At 35.7% G+C, this 20,129-nt stretch overlaps 1 protein-coding gene across 3 annotated transcripts in view; it reads left to right on the forward strand.

The window, feature by feature from the left end:
• Window positions 1–20,129, forward strand: part of chico (insulin receptor substrate 1 chico) — a 129,908-nt gene that overhangs the window by 36,337 nt on the left and 73,442 nt on the right. For all 3 annotated transcript variants that reach the window (XM_072523751.1, XM_072523752.1, XM_072523753.1), the window contains exon 2: window positions 19,511–19,692. In XM_072523751.1, coding sequence (XP_072379852.1) covers window positions 19,511–19,692 — 182 coding nt within the window. The remainder of the gene's footprint in view (window positions 1–19,510; window positions 19,693–20,129) is intronic.

Genomic DNA, 20,129 nt, shown 5'->3' on the forward strand with positions numbered 1-20,129 from the left:
TTCCTGCAAACTCGAAATTGGATCTTTCTAAATGTTTATTAATTGTAACGCCACGTTTATTCAAAGACCCAAAATGGTCATGAGGCAATACCAAACCAGTAAGTTCACGACTAAGAGGGGCCATTCTGCGCTCTACTCTGTCAAACGCACTACTGCCAGAAGCATTGGTAGCTAAAAACGAGTATTTTCATCTAGCCCTCCGTCAACCCTCAATGAAAGTTCGAGAAGCGTCTCAAAATCCTGAGCTTGAGTATTAGCAGTAGATGAACTATGTTTTCCACTTCAGATAGCGATGTATGTTGTTTCAGAATATCCAACCACTTGCGGTTGTCTTAGCATACTGGAAGTGATTTTGATACCCGCATAAACTGATGGTATTACTTTATGCCGCTCACCGATTACCCAGTCGTGATCAGGCAATTTGATTCTATATTCCATGTGCATTAGAAGAGGTTACTTATTTGCCGCATTTACACCAATAGGGACCCGAACTTTATCATCTTAAGATATGAAAAAGACTTGATCTGGTCCAAGTATGGATGCTTTCTCCAACTAATAAATTAGATTTTCTGGGAATAGAAGGGAACTTGTCCTACTTCGACAAATGCCAAATTCTCTGTTTTGCTACATGGCTGTGAAAGTTGGACAATGGACTCTGAAACAGAAAAAAGAATATATGCCTTTGAAATGCATAGTACACTAATTTTCCATTCTTTGGGTATTGAAATATTTTCGTGATGAGCTGTGTTAATTGATCTGTCATCATTGTTCTGCAATATTTGTTATTCCGTCAATGTCTGGCCTACAGGTTTTCTGTTCTTTAATTTTCTTTGTGCTTCCTCCATTACCACTGTGCTTATTCCGGTTTGTTCAATATTTTTTATTATTAATAATATAAATTTTATGAAATAACTGTTAAGTTTAATATTCCACAAAATAATAATTTTAATTAAATCGTCAGAGACATAGATTGTCATTAAATTAAATTAAATGACAATCGTACACCACTGATACGGGAATACTTCAAACTTCAATAACAGTTCAGCGTTTGGCAAAATTGTTTACAGTGTTGCCGCCTTTTTAGAGAAAGAATTTTGATTATATGTTTTGGCCTTTTTAGAGAAAGAATTTTGATTATATGTTTTGATTTCGTACACAATTTGATAAACAATATATTATATATTAATAAATTGTATTTATAAATAGTTTCATGTGTTAAACATTCTCCAAAAATCAGAATGATTCTAAATGGTAGTAAAAAGTAAAATAGACCTTGATTTATTTCTATGTGATTAAATAATATTTGTAAACAAAGCGTAAAGTCATCGTTGTATTTTTTTCAATTTGTATTTTTCTTTCTGTTCTTTACATGTACCGCACTATATTTTTTGGTTAAAGTATCATTGTGTAATATTTTAAATATAATTGTGTGTATAATATAAATGTTTCGTTTTTTTTTTATATATAAAATTCGTTTTAACATTTCTATTTATTTTAAAGTTAAGATAACTTAAAAAATGGTAGTTTATACTGCGAGACCAACTATTAGCTTTTGGTGCACTCTTCAGGTTTTTTTGGAGAACTTCTTCATAATGCAATTCCCCCATTCCAGAAATCTTATAAATCAGTTGAGTTTTTTGTCCATTTTATATTCTCGAATTTTGTCAATTCATTTCACAATACTTCTTTCTTTTATAGACCACTTTCTATTTTCATTTTATCACACACACTTCCCTGTCCTTTTTCATGCCACACTGAATTCTCCCTAATTTAGATGCAATATTGCATAATAAAAATTAGTTAGTGCCTCACTAGTTGAGTTTTAAAATGTATTTAAAATTGTGCATTTTTTATGTGATCTTTTATAATATTATGGATCAAACGTATCTCGTTTTCCACATTATTGAAAAGTGAAAAAAGAAATTTAGAAAATGTGTTTATTTTCTTCATTTAAAAAATTTCAATTGCCTAGACATTTTGAAAATTATTCACTTATTAACTACTCTGATGTTTTGGTAACGCTATAGGGTTGTGACGTCGTAAATCTCGAATGACTTGCATTGATTTTTATATGAAAAATTCTATATGTACCTATTTCAAGGAGCAAGATAGTTTTTGGTAATTAATACCACAGGTGTAAATAGACGTCAAACACCTGTACAAATACGGTTGTTGTTTTAATCATAAAATTACTTAAAATGGTATTTCTCCAAAGCTTTTTATTATTTTTTTAATATAATTTATAGTATTACATAATTGTTTCCGTCTTTTTAATAATAATGTTATTTTTTAATTACAACTTCCATGTACATGATGTCATACACATCACCTATTGTATCACACTAATCACAAAGAATTTTTTTAAGGTAATAGGGACTTAATCAGTTATTAGTAACACATTTTAAAAATTACGAATCACGAATTAAAAAATAATTATTATATCTAATTAAAAGTCACATGACTTGATCCTCAATTGCACTTCTGGACACTCCGCGCAGAACAGACTGTCGCGTCGGGGGGAGGGAAATCTTATACCTAACAAGGAGCGTTCCAATATCTCTGCTCGAAAAATGACTTTATATACAAAGCTTTTTTCTTCACAGAACTATGCAGGGCCATTAACACTACAATTTAAAAATAATACGAATTATACAGGGTGCTCCAAAAAAGACTGGTATATCAAAGTTATATTTTTGCTTGTGAAATACCCTATATTTTATGGCATTTTTGAATTGTCCCCAAAAAATAAAAGCTATACTTTTTTAAGGGTTTCCTTATATTTTATTAGATCCTTAGATGTATTTAAATTTTTCTAAAAATGTAAGGTTTTAGAATGTAATCTCGTAATGTTTTTCATATTGTTGTGTTTGAGAATCTTGGCTTCTACACATACCTACACATTTTTATAAAAATGGACTTGTGAATTTCAAATATATCTCTGAATTTCTATGTTTTGATCATTTATTTAATTTACCATAGCTTCAAGGTACTTGTAATTCTTGAAATTTTCAAGGGGAGTTGAGGGAGCCTTGTAACTGGCTACCTACATAAGAGGGTTGGAAATCTTTGGATTCCAAGCCTTACTTCAAAGGACTTGTGAATGGATGTATCTCCATAGGTTTGGTTCTTCAGTGACCGTTGAAGGATAAGGATTCTTAATATGAGCAAATATACGATTCTTAATATAAATCACTACTTGATGCGTGAACGTGAAGATTACTCCTATTTTATTTAGGTGTGAAAAAATATTTAAGAGGGTCAGACGCCAGTCAGTCGGTTGTCGCGAACAAACTTGATGAAGTGACTATTCTAGTTATTCTACACTAAGAAAAGTCTAAAGAATTACATTTTTATTTTATATTTTAAAACAATATGTTCATTTCTGGAACAGGAGTATTACTTATTGAATGTTTGTGTGGTGATGGGAATTCTTACTAAAGATCATAAACGAAGTTTTGCATGCCTTGTTGATATTTTCTAGTAAAAGTTCTTCTGATGTTCTTGTTGTCCAATAGCATAATGTCTTCTGCATAACAAATGTTATTTATAACTTCCCCGTTGATGATTATTCATTCGTTTGTATTTTATAGAACTTCTCGGCAAATATAGACGTTAAACAGTAGTGGAGACAATACACACCCCTGTCTTACTCCCCGTTTCATACTTCATCTGATATTTCACCTACTATTCTTATATATTTGCTCTTAGGTCCCATATAAATTCAGGATTATTTGTAGATCTTCATTATGTATGCCTTTACTCTAAAGAGTCTCCAAGCAAGCAGCCAATAGTTTAACCCAGCAAGATACTTGCACACCCCTTAAGTATGACAGGGTGATACATTTCGTTGGAGCGAGGAGGACTAATTCGTAATCAGGGCCACACCATCTCCACCCTCCCGTCACTGATAGCGCTCTGATGCGCTTTAGAGGCAGCTCTTTTATCGGCCAAGTGCTTGTCATGTGTGAGTCCTGGGTACAAGGCCTCTCAGTAAGGCACTCTATTCCCGCTATCTCTAGTGACTTATCATCGATCTGTATTGCTTGCTCGGGCCTCGAGACCCCGCTCTGGGCTACGCCCAGTTCGGTGACTCGGCGCTCGAGGATGTGGGCCTTTCTTGCTCTTTTTTGAGTTTTGTTAGTATGTTTTGTGGCTTGCACCGTTTGTTAGTGTTTTATTTTTTTTTTGTGGTCGAAGCCATTTTTTGTGTTTTTTTGTAGATTTTTTTTTTCAAGAGTTTCCTTCAGTGTATCGTCGCGTACCCTGTCAAAATCCTAATATGACTGCGTTGACTGAAACAAGCGTGTATCTCTTGATTAACATCTAGGGATCGCTGTGTCAGTGAATTTAGAGTAATCTTAGTGCCTAACCTTTTTTGAATCCCATCTGTGTATCGCTGATATCATGTTCCAACTTCTTTTAAATGAGGTTATGAATGATTTTAAGAAATATCTTCAGCAAATGACTCGTTAACGAGATTGTTCGGCGATCGGAACTTTCTTTTGTGTTATTTGTGGTGAAATACCACAATTATCATATGTTGTGTTAAACAGGTGTGATACTGTGGTTGTAGATTTATCTTTCATGAGTTTTAATAGTTTGGTAGGGATTTCTTCAGGTTCACTGGTTTTTTTCATTTTTAGCATTTTTTTAGTGCGTTTTGTATTTCTTCCCTTAATATAATCTGGTCTACTTTCACTTTTTATGTACTTATTAAGTAATTTCAAACTTTAAACATGACAATGACATAAAAAAACTAAGTGGCTAGTTTTTCTGCAGTAGATAAGAAATATTTATTTTGTTGGCTCATGTTCTATTGTGACCAATTCTGTCCATCAGACTCTAAGTATCGTACTTTGTGGGAATAAAGTGACATGTTTCAGCCTTTCTTTGAGAATATTTATATTTTAGAAAATAATCAATTTATTCCATACTTTACGGACACACTGTATAACAGGATAAGATACAGCAACTCCTTTGTGCGCACTTCTTTTAAAATTTTACGGTAATAAAATCTTATCCAGGAGCTTTTTTGGGATTAACTTTGGTAGGAATTTATATAAAGACTATTGTGTAAGGAATATCCAATGAAAGACATTTTGTCGTCTACTTTAGGGTGTTTATTAGTAAATATGAAATAAAAAGAAAATCAATTACATATCTCCCCTATATATGGACAACTTTTTATCGTATCTCCTTAACAATTCCAAGTTTAGTACAGCCATATTATCATCATACTTATAAAAAAAATTATTCGGAAAAAATTATTATTTTCATTAAGTCAAACAATATTGGCTATAAATTTGTTTTCTATTTTTTATTGGAAGGATATAAATTAGTTGTTTACATTTCTGCGAGATTGTTTTGATGCGCAGACATAATAATTGGATGGAAATGTTTTAGACGAGAAAGAAAAACTGGGATAACCCGCATGGCCTCTTAAAGGAACTGCATCGAATCGGTCGCGTCACCACCGCACCGTCGGGAAAGCGGAGGCGAGTGGGGAGGGTCAACAAAACAAACGGGGCCGCTGACAACGACGTCGACGATTACTCTCGGACGTCTGGAAAAGAGCGTCGTAGTCGTAGACGCCGATGTCGCGTATTTCGAGACGTCCTTGATGTTAATCGTCGGGGCTGTCGCGCGATGTTGCCGTTGTTTTTACCATCGCTATGTTTCTTTCACCTGTGTAAGTTAAGACGATCATTTTTATGCATAAAATATATCGACTCCATTTTCAACCTTCTAGGTTTTATTCCCAAACTGTTTTCATGACGCATTTTGCTTTTATTAGATATCTTGTTGAAAATAATCCACTTCAGGGCTATTCGCTACAAATTTTTTGAAAGAAACTCGATTTTACACGAGAAACTGAACATGTGTATAGTATTAACATGTTTAATAAAGCAAATTGCATTCAGATGTAACTAGATTGTAACGATGCTATGATCGTTTAACAGTTCGAACCGTGGGAGTGTCAATATTTGCGCATCCACTTCTACAACGTAAAGTCATAGTGGGATTCAGGACGGCTATTTAAGGCGTGTGAATAGCGGAATTAGACAGTCTTGTAGCTAGCGCTCTAGGCCCCCTGACTCGCCGGTGTAGTGAACCAGCGAGACATTCTGGACAGAGATAGTTCCGTATTGAGGATCATACTCTGTCCCTAACCAAGCGGAACCCATCGGTATTGCGTATTGAGCATTACCGTGGATCTGCACAGAACCAACCGGGACAGAGATTTCCGTATTGAGGATCATACTCTGTCCTTAGCCAAGCGGAACCCGTCGGCGTTGTGTATTGAACATTGCCGTGGGTCTGCACAGCTAAATATTTTGTTTGCGAGCATATTCGGAGCTTTCGCTGAATTGAAGCGAAAGCGAGTATATTAGTAGTACTAATTAGTTCCTTTTTCTTTTATAGACGTTTGCCGGGAAATTCATTCATCGCGGGACCCAGACGGAAACGTAGAATTCATTTTATTTTTGTTTTATAAGTATACAACGTAGAATTCCTTTTTTTTAGTTTTTATTTATTGTATATATATACTTAATAGATTTATTTTTATTTCAAACCTGTGTTTTACTGAGTCTGTTGCCCCGAAAGAGCTACCCATCACAAACTGGCGCCCGAGCAAAAATTAATAACATGCCGACAGATAAAGACACAGACTCAGTAACAGGTACGTCGTGGATAAACCGACTTTGCAAAGAGGAATTGCAGAGCGAGGCCGAAAAATACGGCTTAGATCCCAAGGGAACCGTCGACGAATTGAGAGCACGACTCAGAACCTATTTTAAAAATCGCGAGGAAGCTACAGGAACAATCCCAAAAGAAAAAACTTCCAAGGGAACAGAATCCGACACACTGGCCCAGGAAATTTCGGGCATCCGAAGACAATTACAGGAATTAACAATAACGAAACAAATGGGGCAACCAGAATTGCTAAATCAAGTACGAAAGTGGAACACACACTTCGACAAGAAACATTCAGATGCAATAGAATTCTTAGAGAGGATAGACGAATTAAGCTTGGCCTACGAGATCGATAAACAAGATCTACTAAGAGCATTACCAGAATTATTAGGAGACCACGCCTTGTTATGGTACAGAAACAATAACAAAAATTGGAAGTCATGGACGGATTTCAGCGAAGATTTTAAAAAAGCTTTCTATCCCAGGGGATATTTGCTACAACTAGAAGAGGAAATCCGAAACAGAAAACAGAGACAGAACGAACCAGTAGATAGATATATCACGGAGATTCAAACATTAATCAGACGAGAAGGATCTTTTTCTAAAAACCAAGAACTCGAAAGGATATACAAAAATTTGTTACCAGAATATAAGCTTTATGCTCGCCGCCGGGATTTCGGAAACTTAGCCGAATTACAGGATTTAGCCCAAGAATACGAAGCTCTAGAAGACGAAAAGACCCGAGCAAATCAGATTTGCCGTGGAAACTGGAGACGCACGGACCAAGCAGAGTACGATGCGAAAACGGCATGCTTTAGATGCAAGATGCCAGGTCACAGCCGTAAAAACTGCAAAAACCCATGGAAAAAGTTTTGTTCGCGTTGCGGCAGAGAAGGAGTTTACAGCAGCGACTGCTGTTTCAGGCGTCAGGGAAACGAATTACAGACTGGAGAAACAAGGAGTCGTCCCAGTCTGTAAAACAAGATTCGACTCCATTCATTTTCGCCGTTACACAGCCAGCAAGCAATGACATTCGACTGTTCGCATCACTAAAAATAGGGCAAAGAACATACAGAGCGCTCATCGACACAGGAACTACTAAAAATTACGTCGGGGATAGAATAGCTCAGATATACAAGGACTCTCTAGATAGCTATAGCGGGAGAACAAGACTAGCAAATGGAGCGTCAATGGAGCTTAACCAGAAGTTGACAATTGAATGCGAGATCGATAAGTTACAAACCCGACAAACATTCATAGTAATGCCAGGGCTGACGGAAGATGCCCTACTAGGAGTGGAATTCCTCAGGAACCATTCTATCGAACTTAAATTCGATAAACATACGACCGAACAATACATACAACATCAAGAAGAGACATGTAACACTTTAAAAGACTCCACTCAAAATACGGAGTTAGAAAGGTTCCTAAGAAAAGAACTAAGAGAGTTTGAGAACATAACAGGACCCACGAACTTAATAAGACACGAAATAAAATTGAAGAAAAAGTGCGATCCAGTCAAGCAGCCTTATAGGCGGCACAATCCCGCAATGCTACAGATCATCAACCAAGAAGTGGACAAGATGTTAAAAGAAGGAACCATCGAACCCTCCACAAGTGGTTGGAGTTCACCGATTGTACTAGTTAGGAAAAAGGATAACTCGTACAGATTTTGCATTGACTTTAGAAAAGTCAACGAACTATCAGATAAGGACGCATATCCGTTACCCAGAATATCGGAAATTCTGGATAGACTTAAGGAAGCAAATTTTATATCGACCCTCGATTTGAAACAGGGATATTTTCAAATCCCCCTAGAAGAAACAAGCCGCCCAGTGACAGCATTCAGCGTACCCGGAAAAGGCCATTTTCAGTTCAAAACCACCCCATTCGGACTGCATTCCGCAGGAGCCACTTTCCAACGCCTACTGGATAAGGTAATACCTCCCGATATGGAATTCGCGTTTGCCTACTTGGATGATATCGTAGTAATATCTAAAACGCTCCAAGAGCATTTAAATCACCTACATGAAGTTTTCCGAAGACTGAAAGAAGCCAGATTACAGCTGAACTTCGAGAAATGCACGTTTTGCCAGTCAGAACTCAGATACTTAGGACATGTGGTTGGAGCAGAAGGAATAAAAACTGACCCGGAGAAAACCAACGCTATAACCGGTCTTACAGCACCGAGAAACGTGCGTCAACTCCGCCGGTTCCTAGGAATAACATCATGGTACCGCCGATTCATAGAGAACTATTCGACAATAGCAGGACCGCTAAACATGCTTCTGAAGAAGAAGATAAGATGGAAATGGACCGATAAGCAGGAAAACGCGTTTGAAGAGCTAAAATCAAAACTTACATCGGCCCCAGTATTAGCATGCCCCGATTTTTCGAAAACATTTTACCTGCAAACAGATGCGTCGAACTGTGGACTTGGAGTTGCACTAACACAGAAATACGACGGCCAGGATAAAGTGATTGCATATGCTAGTCGAACCCTCACACCAGCCGAGACAAAATATTCCACAACGGAAAAAGAATGTCTATCCATCGTGTACGGGATAAAGCAAATGAGGCCGTATATAGAAGGATACAATTTTAAGGTCATATCAGACCATCAGTCCCTCAAATGGCTGAAGAACCTTAAAAACCCGTCAGGTCGGTTAGCCAGGTGGAGTTTAGAACTGCAACAGTACGATTTCGAGGTAATATATAGAAAGGGAGTCCTCAACAAGGTAGCAGATGCTTTGTCACGACAACCACAAGAAAACCAGAGCGAAGAACCAGAGTCGGAATTATTAGCATCAGAACTGGAATCATGCAGTTGGTACGATAATTTATATAGGAATGTACTCCAGAACCCAGACGATTTCCCGGATTTACAAATATCAAACGGGAAATTATATAAACACGTTTGGAGCAGCCGTAATTTAGCCGACCCAGAGTTTAATAACCCATGGAAATTATGCGTACCAAGATATAAAAGGAAAGATATTTTGGAGGAAAATCATGACTCGACCACAGCAGGCCACTTAGGAATTGCAAAAACAATTTGCCGAATAGCGCAAAAGTACTATTGGCCTAAGATGTTTAAACAAATTGCAGACTACGTTAGAGCCTGTACGAAGTGCCTCCAATATAAACCGTCTCAAATGCAACCAGCCGGGAAAATGCAACCGTCCACTGTAGAAAAGCCTTGGCATACTGTCTCAGTTGATTTAATGGGACCATTCCCAAGATCTGCAAAAGGAAACATTTTCTTAATAGTCGTGCAAGACCGGTTTACCAAATGGGTCGTCGCCCAGCCAATAAGAGCAGCATCTACGAACTCAATCATCGACACTCTACGATCTAAAGTAGTCATGCAATTCGGTATCCCGAAGAAAATAATCTCGGACAACGGCGCGCAGTTCACAAGCGGAAGTTTTAAGGCGTTCCTAAAATCCTATAACATAAATCACATTCTAACACCGCCGTACTCACCTCAATGCAATCCAGTAGAACGAATGAACAAAGTACTGAAAACGATGATAGCTACTTACGTGGAGGATAACCATAAAGACTGGGACAAATTCATACCAGAATTCTGCTACGCCATAAACTCGTCAAGACACGATTCAACAGGATTTTCACCAGCGCTTCTTAATTTCGGAAGGGAATTAGACACAACAGAGGCGACAAATGGACAAGATATACAGGGGTATGCAGAAAACTTAAACAAGTTAGAAGCGTTAAGAGAACTAGCGAAAGTGCACATGGAACACGCTTTCGAGGACCAGAAGAAACATTACGATCTAAGACGAAGAGACTGGCAGCCACATCCAGGAGATCGAGTCATGAAAAAGGAACACCATCTATCATCGGCTAGTGCAGCTTTCACCAGCAAACTAGCGCCGAAGTACTCAGGACCATACATAGTAACGTCAGTGATATCACCAGTAATAGTAAAACTGAAATTGGCCGATAATAGTAGCCGCAAGCAGATGACGGCGCATGTAAAAGATTTAAAACCGTGGGGAGGAAGATTGTAATAAAGATACCGAGAGGGATAGGTGGCATCACGAGGCTGTAGACACCATATACGCAAAAAAAAAGGTATGTTACTTTTTTTTTTTTCAAAGAGAAGGGGGTGTAACGATGCTATGATCGTTTAACAGTTCGAACCGTGGGAGTGTCAATATTTGCGCATCCACTTCTACAACGTAAAGTCATAGTGGGATTCAGGACGGCTATTTAAGGCGTGTGAATAGCGGAATTAGACAGTCTTGTAGCTAGCGCTCTAGGCCCCCTGACTCGCCGGTGTAGTGAACCAGCGAGACATTCTGGACAGAGATAGTTCCGTATTGAGGATCATACTCTGTCCCTAACCAAGCGGAACCCATCGGTATTGCGTATTGAGCATTACCGTGGATCTGCACAGAACCAACCGGGACAGAGATTTCCGTATTGAGGATCATACTCTGTCCTTAGCCAAGCGGAACCCGTCGGCGTTGTGTATTGAACATTGCCGTGGGTCTGCACAGCTAAATATTTTGTTTGCGAGCATATTCGGAGCTTTCGCTGAATTGAAGCGAAAGCGAGTATATTAGTAGTACTAATTAGTTCCTTTTTCTTTTATAGACGTTTGCCGGGAAATTCATTCATCGCGGGACCCAGACGGAAACGTAGAATTCATTTTATTTTTGTTTTATAAGTATACAACGTAGAATTCCTTTTTTTTAGTTTTTATTTATTGTATATATATACTTAATAGATTTATTTTTATTTCAAACCTGTGTTTTACTGAGTCTGTTGCCCCGAAAGAGCTACCCATCACAAGATAATAATACAGCGGCATACCCAATGCAACATAAATTAACAGAAAAAAAAAACAGAATTTTTCGAATATTACTGAAATTAATATTTTTTCTCAGCAAAACACATTTTATTTGTCAATATAGTGTCGTGCACTCACTTTTTCCAACGATATTCCAAATTAACACCACCTTCTTCAAGTGGTAATCATTGGGTGCCAAATCTGGGAAATAAGTCACTAATTTAAAGCTCTTTGGTTGTTCAAAACTTTGATCATTGTAATCGTAGATTTAAGTCTGAAACTGTTAGTCTCAGTTCGCCTGAGACTGGTGGTTTGATAAATATATAACGCTATTTCGCATTATCGTCTGCAATTAAACGTCTGCCAAATACTTATTGGAAGAAATAGGATATCATTAAGTGGCTAACAGATAGAGACATTAGATCATCATCATCATCATTTAACCCGGATCTATCTACTGCTGGATATAGGTCTCCCTCAGTCTTTTCCATGTATTTCTGTTTTGTGCTGTTTGCATCCAATTTTTGTCGATCCGTTTTATGTCATCAGGCCATCTTGTTGGTGGACGACCTCTACTTCGATGTGCTTCTTGTCTCGGTCTCCACGGTATTATTCGCTGTGTCCATCTGTTATCCGACATTCTAGCTATGTGCCCCGCCCAGTTCCACTTAAGGGTCATAATTCTTTCTATGACATCTGTCACTCCTGTTCTCCGTCTTATTTCCTTGTTCGTGATCCGATCCCTACGAGAAATGCCTAACATCGATCGTTCCATGGCTCTTTGGGTAACACAAATTTTATTTCTTACTTTCTTGGTTAGCGTTGATGTCTCTGCACCATATGTAAGTACTGGCAACACGCACTGATTAAAGACTTTTCTTTTAAGACACATAGGCAGTTCTGATTTAAGAACATAGCTTAGCTTGCCGAATGCCACCCAAGTGAGTCCTATGCGGCGGCTTAGTTCGCACGTTTGATTATCTCTTCCTATGCGTATCTCATGTCCTAAGTACTTATATGAGATGGTTTCTTCAATATGCATGCCATTTACTGAAATCTTTTCGCTTAACACAACATTTGTCATGATTTGTGTTTTTGTGTGGTTGATTTTTAATCCTACTTGTAGGAAGGCTATAGTTTCTCCAGTTGCGATACTGCATCATCGATTCTGTCAGCAAAAAGGACAATATCGTCAGCAAACCTCAAATGACTAAGCATTTCTCCATTGACATTAATTCCTTTTTCACTCAGATTTGCGTTCTTAAACATATGTTCTAATAATGTTGTAAACAATTTTGGCGAAATTGTGTCTCCCTGTCGCACTCCCCGTTTTATTTTAAATACGTTGGTCTTTTTATCTGCCAGTTTCACACTTGCTGTCCCATTTTGATAGATGTATTTTATTATGTTTATATAGCGATGATCTATACGGCACTCTGTTAAGGCTTTTAACATCTTTTGATGACTTATTGTGTCGAAAGCTTTTTCGTAGTCAACAAATATCATGACTAATGGCTTGTTATATTCAACACTCTTTTCTATTAAGTTCTTAATTACTTGTAAATGATCATTCGTGCCATATCCTGCTCTAAAACCTGCTTGCTCTCTTGGCTGATAGAAATCCAACTTACTTCCTAGCCTGTTGGTAATAACTCTTGTAAATATCTTATATACTTGTGACAACAAGCTAATGGGGCGGTGGTAGTTTCTAAGGTCGCTGATATCTCCCTTCTTATGAAGTAAGATGATTTCCGCGTTGTTCCACTGCGTCGGTGTTATCGCTTCTCACAGACATTTATTGAACAGTTTAGCAAGTGTCAGTATAAGAGCTTATTTCCTCCTAGTTTTAGGCTTTCGGTCATTATCCTGTCTTCACCTGGGGATTTATTGTTCTTCATCACCCGAAGTGCATTTTTAATTTCGTCAACAGTTATGTTCGGCATTAATTCTGAGCCTTGATTCTCTATCTTTGGTAAGGGGCGTCTTTCATCGGATTCACTTGTTTCATAGAGTTGTCTGTAGAAGTCTTCCACTGTTTTCACTATTTCTTCCTTATCAGTTACAATGTCGTCTTGTTTATTTCTTAACTTATGTATGTTCTTTTTTCCTGTGGACATGTTGTGTCTTAGAACTTTCAGACTTCTATTTTTCTCTATCACCCTTGTCACCTCTCTCATGTTATGTTGCCGTATGTCTTTTCGGATTTCTTTGTTTATTGTTTTACTGAGTTGACTAAATTCTGCGTAGTTTGTGTTATACCTGTCCTTTAGGCTCCTTCTTTCTTCGATCAGATTTTTAGTGTTGAGACTTATTTTCTCATGTTTTTTCTTCATTTTAGGACAGCACAACTTCTCCGCTTCTTTAAGGGCTTTTACGATACTTTCGTTTAAAACTTCGACCTGTGTTTCGTCGTTGATTTGTTGAAGGTTATGGTCAATGATGTCACGAAAGTGGTCTATATTTTCGGGCTGGGTCCATTTACGATTGTCTGTTTTTATCATTTTTGTTCGTTCATTCTTTAAATTGAACAGAATTTTTGCTCGAATCAATCTGTGATCGCTTCCAATTGTAAATCTGTTTAAAACAGATACATCTTGTATTGTGTTTATTAGCAATGATAAAATCTATTTCGTTCTTTGTGAAACCGTCTGGACTTTTCCACGTCCACTTTCGTTGGGGCTTTTTTTGAAAGAATGAGTTCATAGAAAAAAGATTTTCTTGGTGTAAAAAATCTACAAGCATGGTCCCTCTTTCATTTCTTTCTCCATAGCCGTAGTTTCCTAGTGCGGTTTCACTTTGGTCTTCTTTATATCCCAGCTTAGCATTAAAATCTCCTGTTATCAGAGTATAAAACGTCTTAGTACTTTTCAGGGCTGTTCTGATATCTTCAAAGAACATTTCAATCTCTTCATCTGTGTGGCTTGTCGTTGGTGAATACACTTGTATCAATTTTAATTTATATCTCGAATTCAACTTTAAGATTAGAGTGATAACTCTCGAGCTTACACTTTCTATTTTTAATATGTTTGCTACATGTCGTTTGTGTACTATAAATCCAACCCCACCATTTGATGAATTGTCTTCTCCCTTGAAATGGAATAAGTGGCCAGATTTAAGAGTATATTGTTCTCTAATGTAAGTATCTAATGTAAGACATTAGATGCAAATTGTAAAATTAAATAAGCCTCGTGTAAGTTGTAGTGGATGTACTTGCAAAAACGCATGATATTGATGTGCGTCGTCCTCCCTACCACTGCCAACACTTTGCAACAACTGTTAAGTGAAAATTTTTGACATTTTATAGCTATTTATTATAGTTTATTTTTATGTATGAGAGAGTAATAAAACAATAAATTATGTATGCAAATCCCTAAACTGTTGATACGGGTGACTCAATGAAAAACAGATATTTGTCAACAAGTTTACAGAAGTATATAGGAAAACAATTTTAAATTGAGTATGACCACCAGGTATAAAGGTTGGAGCAGAATAGAATACAATAGTTGTGAGGTTACTAATCCCTAAATAAGGTTGCCAGTGTCGGAGTGATGAAGGTTAACAGGTACTAATGAATTTGCAAGAAATGTAAGATGTTTATTTTATTGGTTATATATAACCAATACAAGTTTAATAAGTACCTACCTATTTGCAAAATAAAGTTTAATTCTTTAGATAAAATAAAACGTTTTATTTTATCTATTTGCAAAATAAAGTTTTATTCTTTGCCTATTTGCAAAATAAAGTTTAATTCTTTAGATAAAATAAAACGTTTTATTTTATCTGAAATGAGTGCATTCCACGAAGTAAGGGTTTCAACAATCAAACATTTAATTCTTTAATTCCAGGAATCTACGACAGTAATTGACTAGATAATTACCTTCTAAACTTATTCCACAGAAAATGTGATAGTGGGTTTTTCCATTTTGTAGGAAGGTCCAAGTGGCGTATTCAAAATTCTTAACAGTTTACTAAAAGTAGGTACTTCAGTTGCAAGGTGCAGTTTATTGTGTATACTAGTGTTATGGAAAATTTGGAAGTGCCGTGTAAACGCCGAAAAATTGGTCCTTTAACAGTTAATGAAAAAACATTAATATTTAATTGTTTTAAATCATTTACAGACAAACGTTTATGTAAAAGTGTTGATGAGACCGTCGAGTTAGTTAGCAGTACACTTGGTGTTGGGAAATCTACGATTTACAGAGTTATTAAAGAAGAGAAATGTGGTAGTTTTCAAATGCCACGTAATGCTCCAGGGAAACCAAAATTTCAAATAGAATATCATTTTAAAGAAGGACTTCGACGGAAAGTGCATGAATTCTTCTTTAGACAAGAATTTCCAACATTGGATAAAGTTCTTGTCTCAGTTCGAGATGATAAGGATTACCCAGAAATGAGTCGAAGTACGTTATGGAAACTTTTAAAAGAAATAGGCTTCCGCTGGAAAAAGAATCCCAGAAAGTCTATTTTATTAGAAAGAAGCGATATTGTCATATGGAGAAGACATTTTCTAAGAACCATAAAGGAAATGAGAAACCAAAAAAGAAAAATATTTTATCTTGATGAAACATGGATCAACGAGGGTCATACACCAAATAAATTTTGGCAGGATGAAACTGTTACAAGTCAAAGGCACGCTTTTGTAAATAACTTATCTACTGGTTTAAACCCACCATCAGGAAAGGGACGCAGGCTGATAATAGTACACATTGGCAGTTCAGACGGTTTTGTTGAAGGTGGTTTATTAACTTTTGAATCAACTCGTACCGGTGACTACCATGAAGACATGAACGCTGATGTCTTTCAAGAATGGTTCGAACAAATGATAGATCTTCTTCCTAAGAACTGTGTAATAGTAATGGATAATGCAAGTTATCACTCCAGACTTATAGAAGGACTGCCCACAACCAAGTGGTTAAAAAAAGACTTGCAGAATTGGCTGAGTTCAAAAAATATTACGTACCATCCCGGATCTATAAAAAAGGAACTTTATTCGTTGTGTGCCCTTCATAAAGAAAAATTTAAAAAATACGAAATTGATGAAATTGCCAAAAATCGTGGAATGACAGTACTTAGATCCCCACCATATCATTGTGAATTAAACCCGATTGAACTGGTATGGGCACAGATAAAGAGTGAAGTTTCAAGAAAAAATACCACTTTTAAAATTCATGATGTTAAACAGTTGTTTTTGGAGGCCGTAAATAATGTAAAACCTGAAAACTGGGAAAAGGCAGTAAATCACACTATTAAAGAAGAGGAAAAAATGTGGAAGATGGACAATATTACTGATAAAATGATCGAGCCAGTTATTATAAATCTTGGTTCTGAAAGTTCATCTTCTGAATCTGATTTGGATTTGTAACAAGTAGCTGTAAGTTTTATATTAATATTTTTATTCATCTATTTAACATACCTTAGACGGTTTTAAAAACTCTTTTTCTCTTTTGTAATTTTTAAAAATTAAAAAAAAATGTGAATTTTTTAAAACCCTTTTTAATGTAGGCCAGTCAGTTCTAATATAGTGTGTCATAAAAGAGGTCACTTTTGTTTACATACACATAACACTTTATAACACTGAAATAATTCATTTATTTTTTACAATTATTCAAAGTAATTTTTCAATTAATCTTGAGCACGCCCATGGAGTGGTCGGAGCTACCAGTTAAAATTATGCTAATTACTCTCTCGTTCATAAAAATAAACTATATCAGGCGAAACTAAAAGTTTTTTGTGCATTTTTACAAAAGTTATTAATAATTTTCAAAAAATCGAGCTATATTTTGAACCTATTTTTGCAATAATTAGGCAACAAATCAACAAAAATAAGTAACAAAGCGTCATTTTAAAGTATTTTCTATACCTAATTAATTTTCCGGTCTCCACCCATAGTATTTAAAATGAAATAGCGTTCTTGCATTGTTTATATATTGTTTATAAATAAAAAATGACGTTTAATCTTTTGCATATTTTTTCATTACATATTTTTATCATCAAATTTATAAAAGCAGTTGTTAGATACCTGTATCAAAGAGTGTGAATAAATTGAGTGATCACGAATGACACTTAATGCAAGAGATTACGAAGAAATAGATTATTTCTTCGTAATCTCGTGTAATAATTGTTTATTCGCAATACGCTGCACATTACACATCTGCTGGAAATAAATTGAAAGAAAATAACCTCTCTAATTTTACCATGACACTGTTCGAATTCTAACAAAACGCATAAACAACATCCGCATAACATATGCTCTTTTAATCATAAATCCGTTTTAAACAACCATTTTTTACATAAAAGAATGTGCGGACTTCTACATTCTTGACCTACTAGAACATCCAGAAAGAATGTTGTCGGTGGATTGATAGCCATATGGGATTAGAATTAATGAATTTAAAGTAACCACTGTTGAGTAAATAGTCGAATTTATTGAAATTTGTAAAAAAAAGTGGTGAGCTTAAATGCATAACGTTTCTTGGTTTTCTACATTATTTACGAGGTAGCAGCCATAATTTCTGGGTCTAGTATACAAAATATCGATAAAATTTGACCCGTAAAATTACATTAACTTTTACCGTGAAATGATTCCATCAAAGTTTTTTTCAATAGAAAATTAATAGTTATCATTTGGAGCATATCCGGTAGATATTCGAATTCCTAGATAGCAAATTTTTGCTTCAACATCTATTGGATGCTTAGCTGTAAACATATAAATTAGAGGTCATAGTAACTATGTGTTACTTACTCAGCCTTCTGTATTCTTAAAACAAAAACGTATGAAAAAAAGGCGAATGTCAAGACTGGACAAGTAAATTCAAATAAGGCCCAACTTTGCTGCAAACACCCTTGGGAGAATTGAGAATGTTCGATCACAAATAAAGTTGAAACTTAAAGGAAAACACCTGTTGACGGTTTTGAAAGTCTGTATGTGTTGTTTTGGGTTGGTTTTTTTTGCATATCCTATATCTTCTTTGGTGCAACACATCCAGAAAAGAAAATGAAGCAAACATTTTTCCCATTTTTCAAAAGAAATAGGGAGACAAGAAATATTATCGTACACGTTGCGTTTCCAGCACATAGCGTTTCCGAAAAATATAATTTAAATGGTTTTAAATATGAACAACGCACACTGTCCGGAACATAGCGTTTCAGACACTTAACGTTTCCATTCAGTATATTCGAGAACAATATTTTACTGATGCCGACGGCTACGTAACGAGTCGTAACCGGTTTGTAAGGATAATGTTAATTAGATGTCCGTCGTTTCCCGTAGTTGTTTATTTAGGTCTTTGTTTGATTTTGATACAGAGTATTTAAAAAAATAATTTTCGAGGCCATTTTGTCATTTATGCCTGTGTTTTTATTGATTTGTGACAATTAATCACGGAAGTGATACACAATTAGGAATTTAATAATAATTAATAGTTTTAACAATTATTTTAGAATGAATAGGATTCAGTTTAAATATGTTTTAAATTTAATTTCACCTTCAGTTAAAAAACAAAATACTACATTTAACGAAGCCATACATATCAAACCAAAAAGTATTTTTAAAAAGAAGACGTATCACTTCCGTACAAAAGTCCTAATTGTTTATCACTTCCGTGATTAATTGTCACAAAGCAATAAAAACACATGCATAAATGACAAAATAGCCTCGAAAATTATTTTTTTAAATACTCTGTATCAAAATCAAACAAATACCTAAATAAACAAGGGGAAAACGACTGACATCTAATTCACATTATCCTTACCAACCGGTTACGGCTCGTTACGTAGCCGTCGGCATCAGTAAAATATTGTTTTCAAATATACTGAACGGAAACGTTAAGTGCCTGAAACGCTATGTGCTGGAAACGCAACGTGCACGATAATATGTCACGACCTTTAAAGGGAACAATCTCGTATTGATATATTTACTTAGTATTGTTATGTATGTACTACAACTGTAAATTTAACGTTCTTACAATTAATGTGTATATTTCTTTTATTTTACAGAACACGTATGGCAAGTTGTCATCTTAAATCGAGGTCTGGGAACGGGAAGAACTGGTAATTATCGATTATGCCTGACGGATAAAACGTTGTGCTTATACAAGAAGGATGGAAACAGTTCTGTTACCTTGAATCTTTCAAATATCAGAAGTTGTGGTAGTTTGAAGAACTACTTTTTTCTAGAAGTAAGTTTATTAATTAATATTGTAAATCAATATCTTGTATTTATTTGCTGCCTCTAGAACAAATATATCTAGTTAAAAACATATTTTCACATCGTCTAGTTTGGAGTCATTCAAAATTATGAAGTCATTCCGAAGGTATACACACAATCCGGTACATTTTTAACATACCGGTACTGTCGATTTCATGAAATTGTTGCCCATGTTTTTTTTGTTTGTTAAATTTATCCACAGAAGGTTATGTGTTAAATGAATGATGATGTCTTAGATATAATAGTACGAGATCCCACTGCAAGATCAATACGTTCATAACGTGGTTAATCAAGCTCACATTTTTTACATACATTTATAGGGGAATACATCAATAAAAGTGTCCTTAAATAGTTTTAATTCAAATAATGGTAATTTTAATTTTAATTTAATTTGGTTAATTTTTGTAC

This window comes from Diabrotica undecimpunctata, chromosome 2 (genome assembly GCF_040954645.1).
Source record: "Diabrotica undecimpunctata isolate CICGRU chromosome 2, icDiaUnde3, whole genome shotgun sequence".
NCBI classification, from domain to species: Eukaryota; Metazoa; Arthropoda; class Insecta; order Coleoptera; family Chrysomelidae; genus Diabrotica; species Diabrotica undecimpunctata.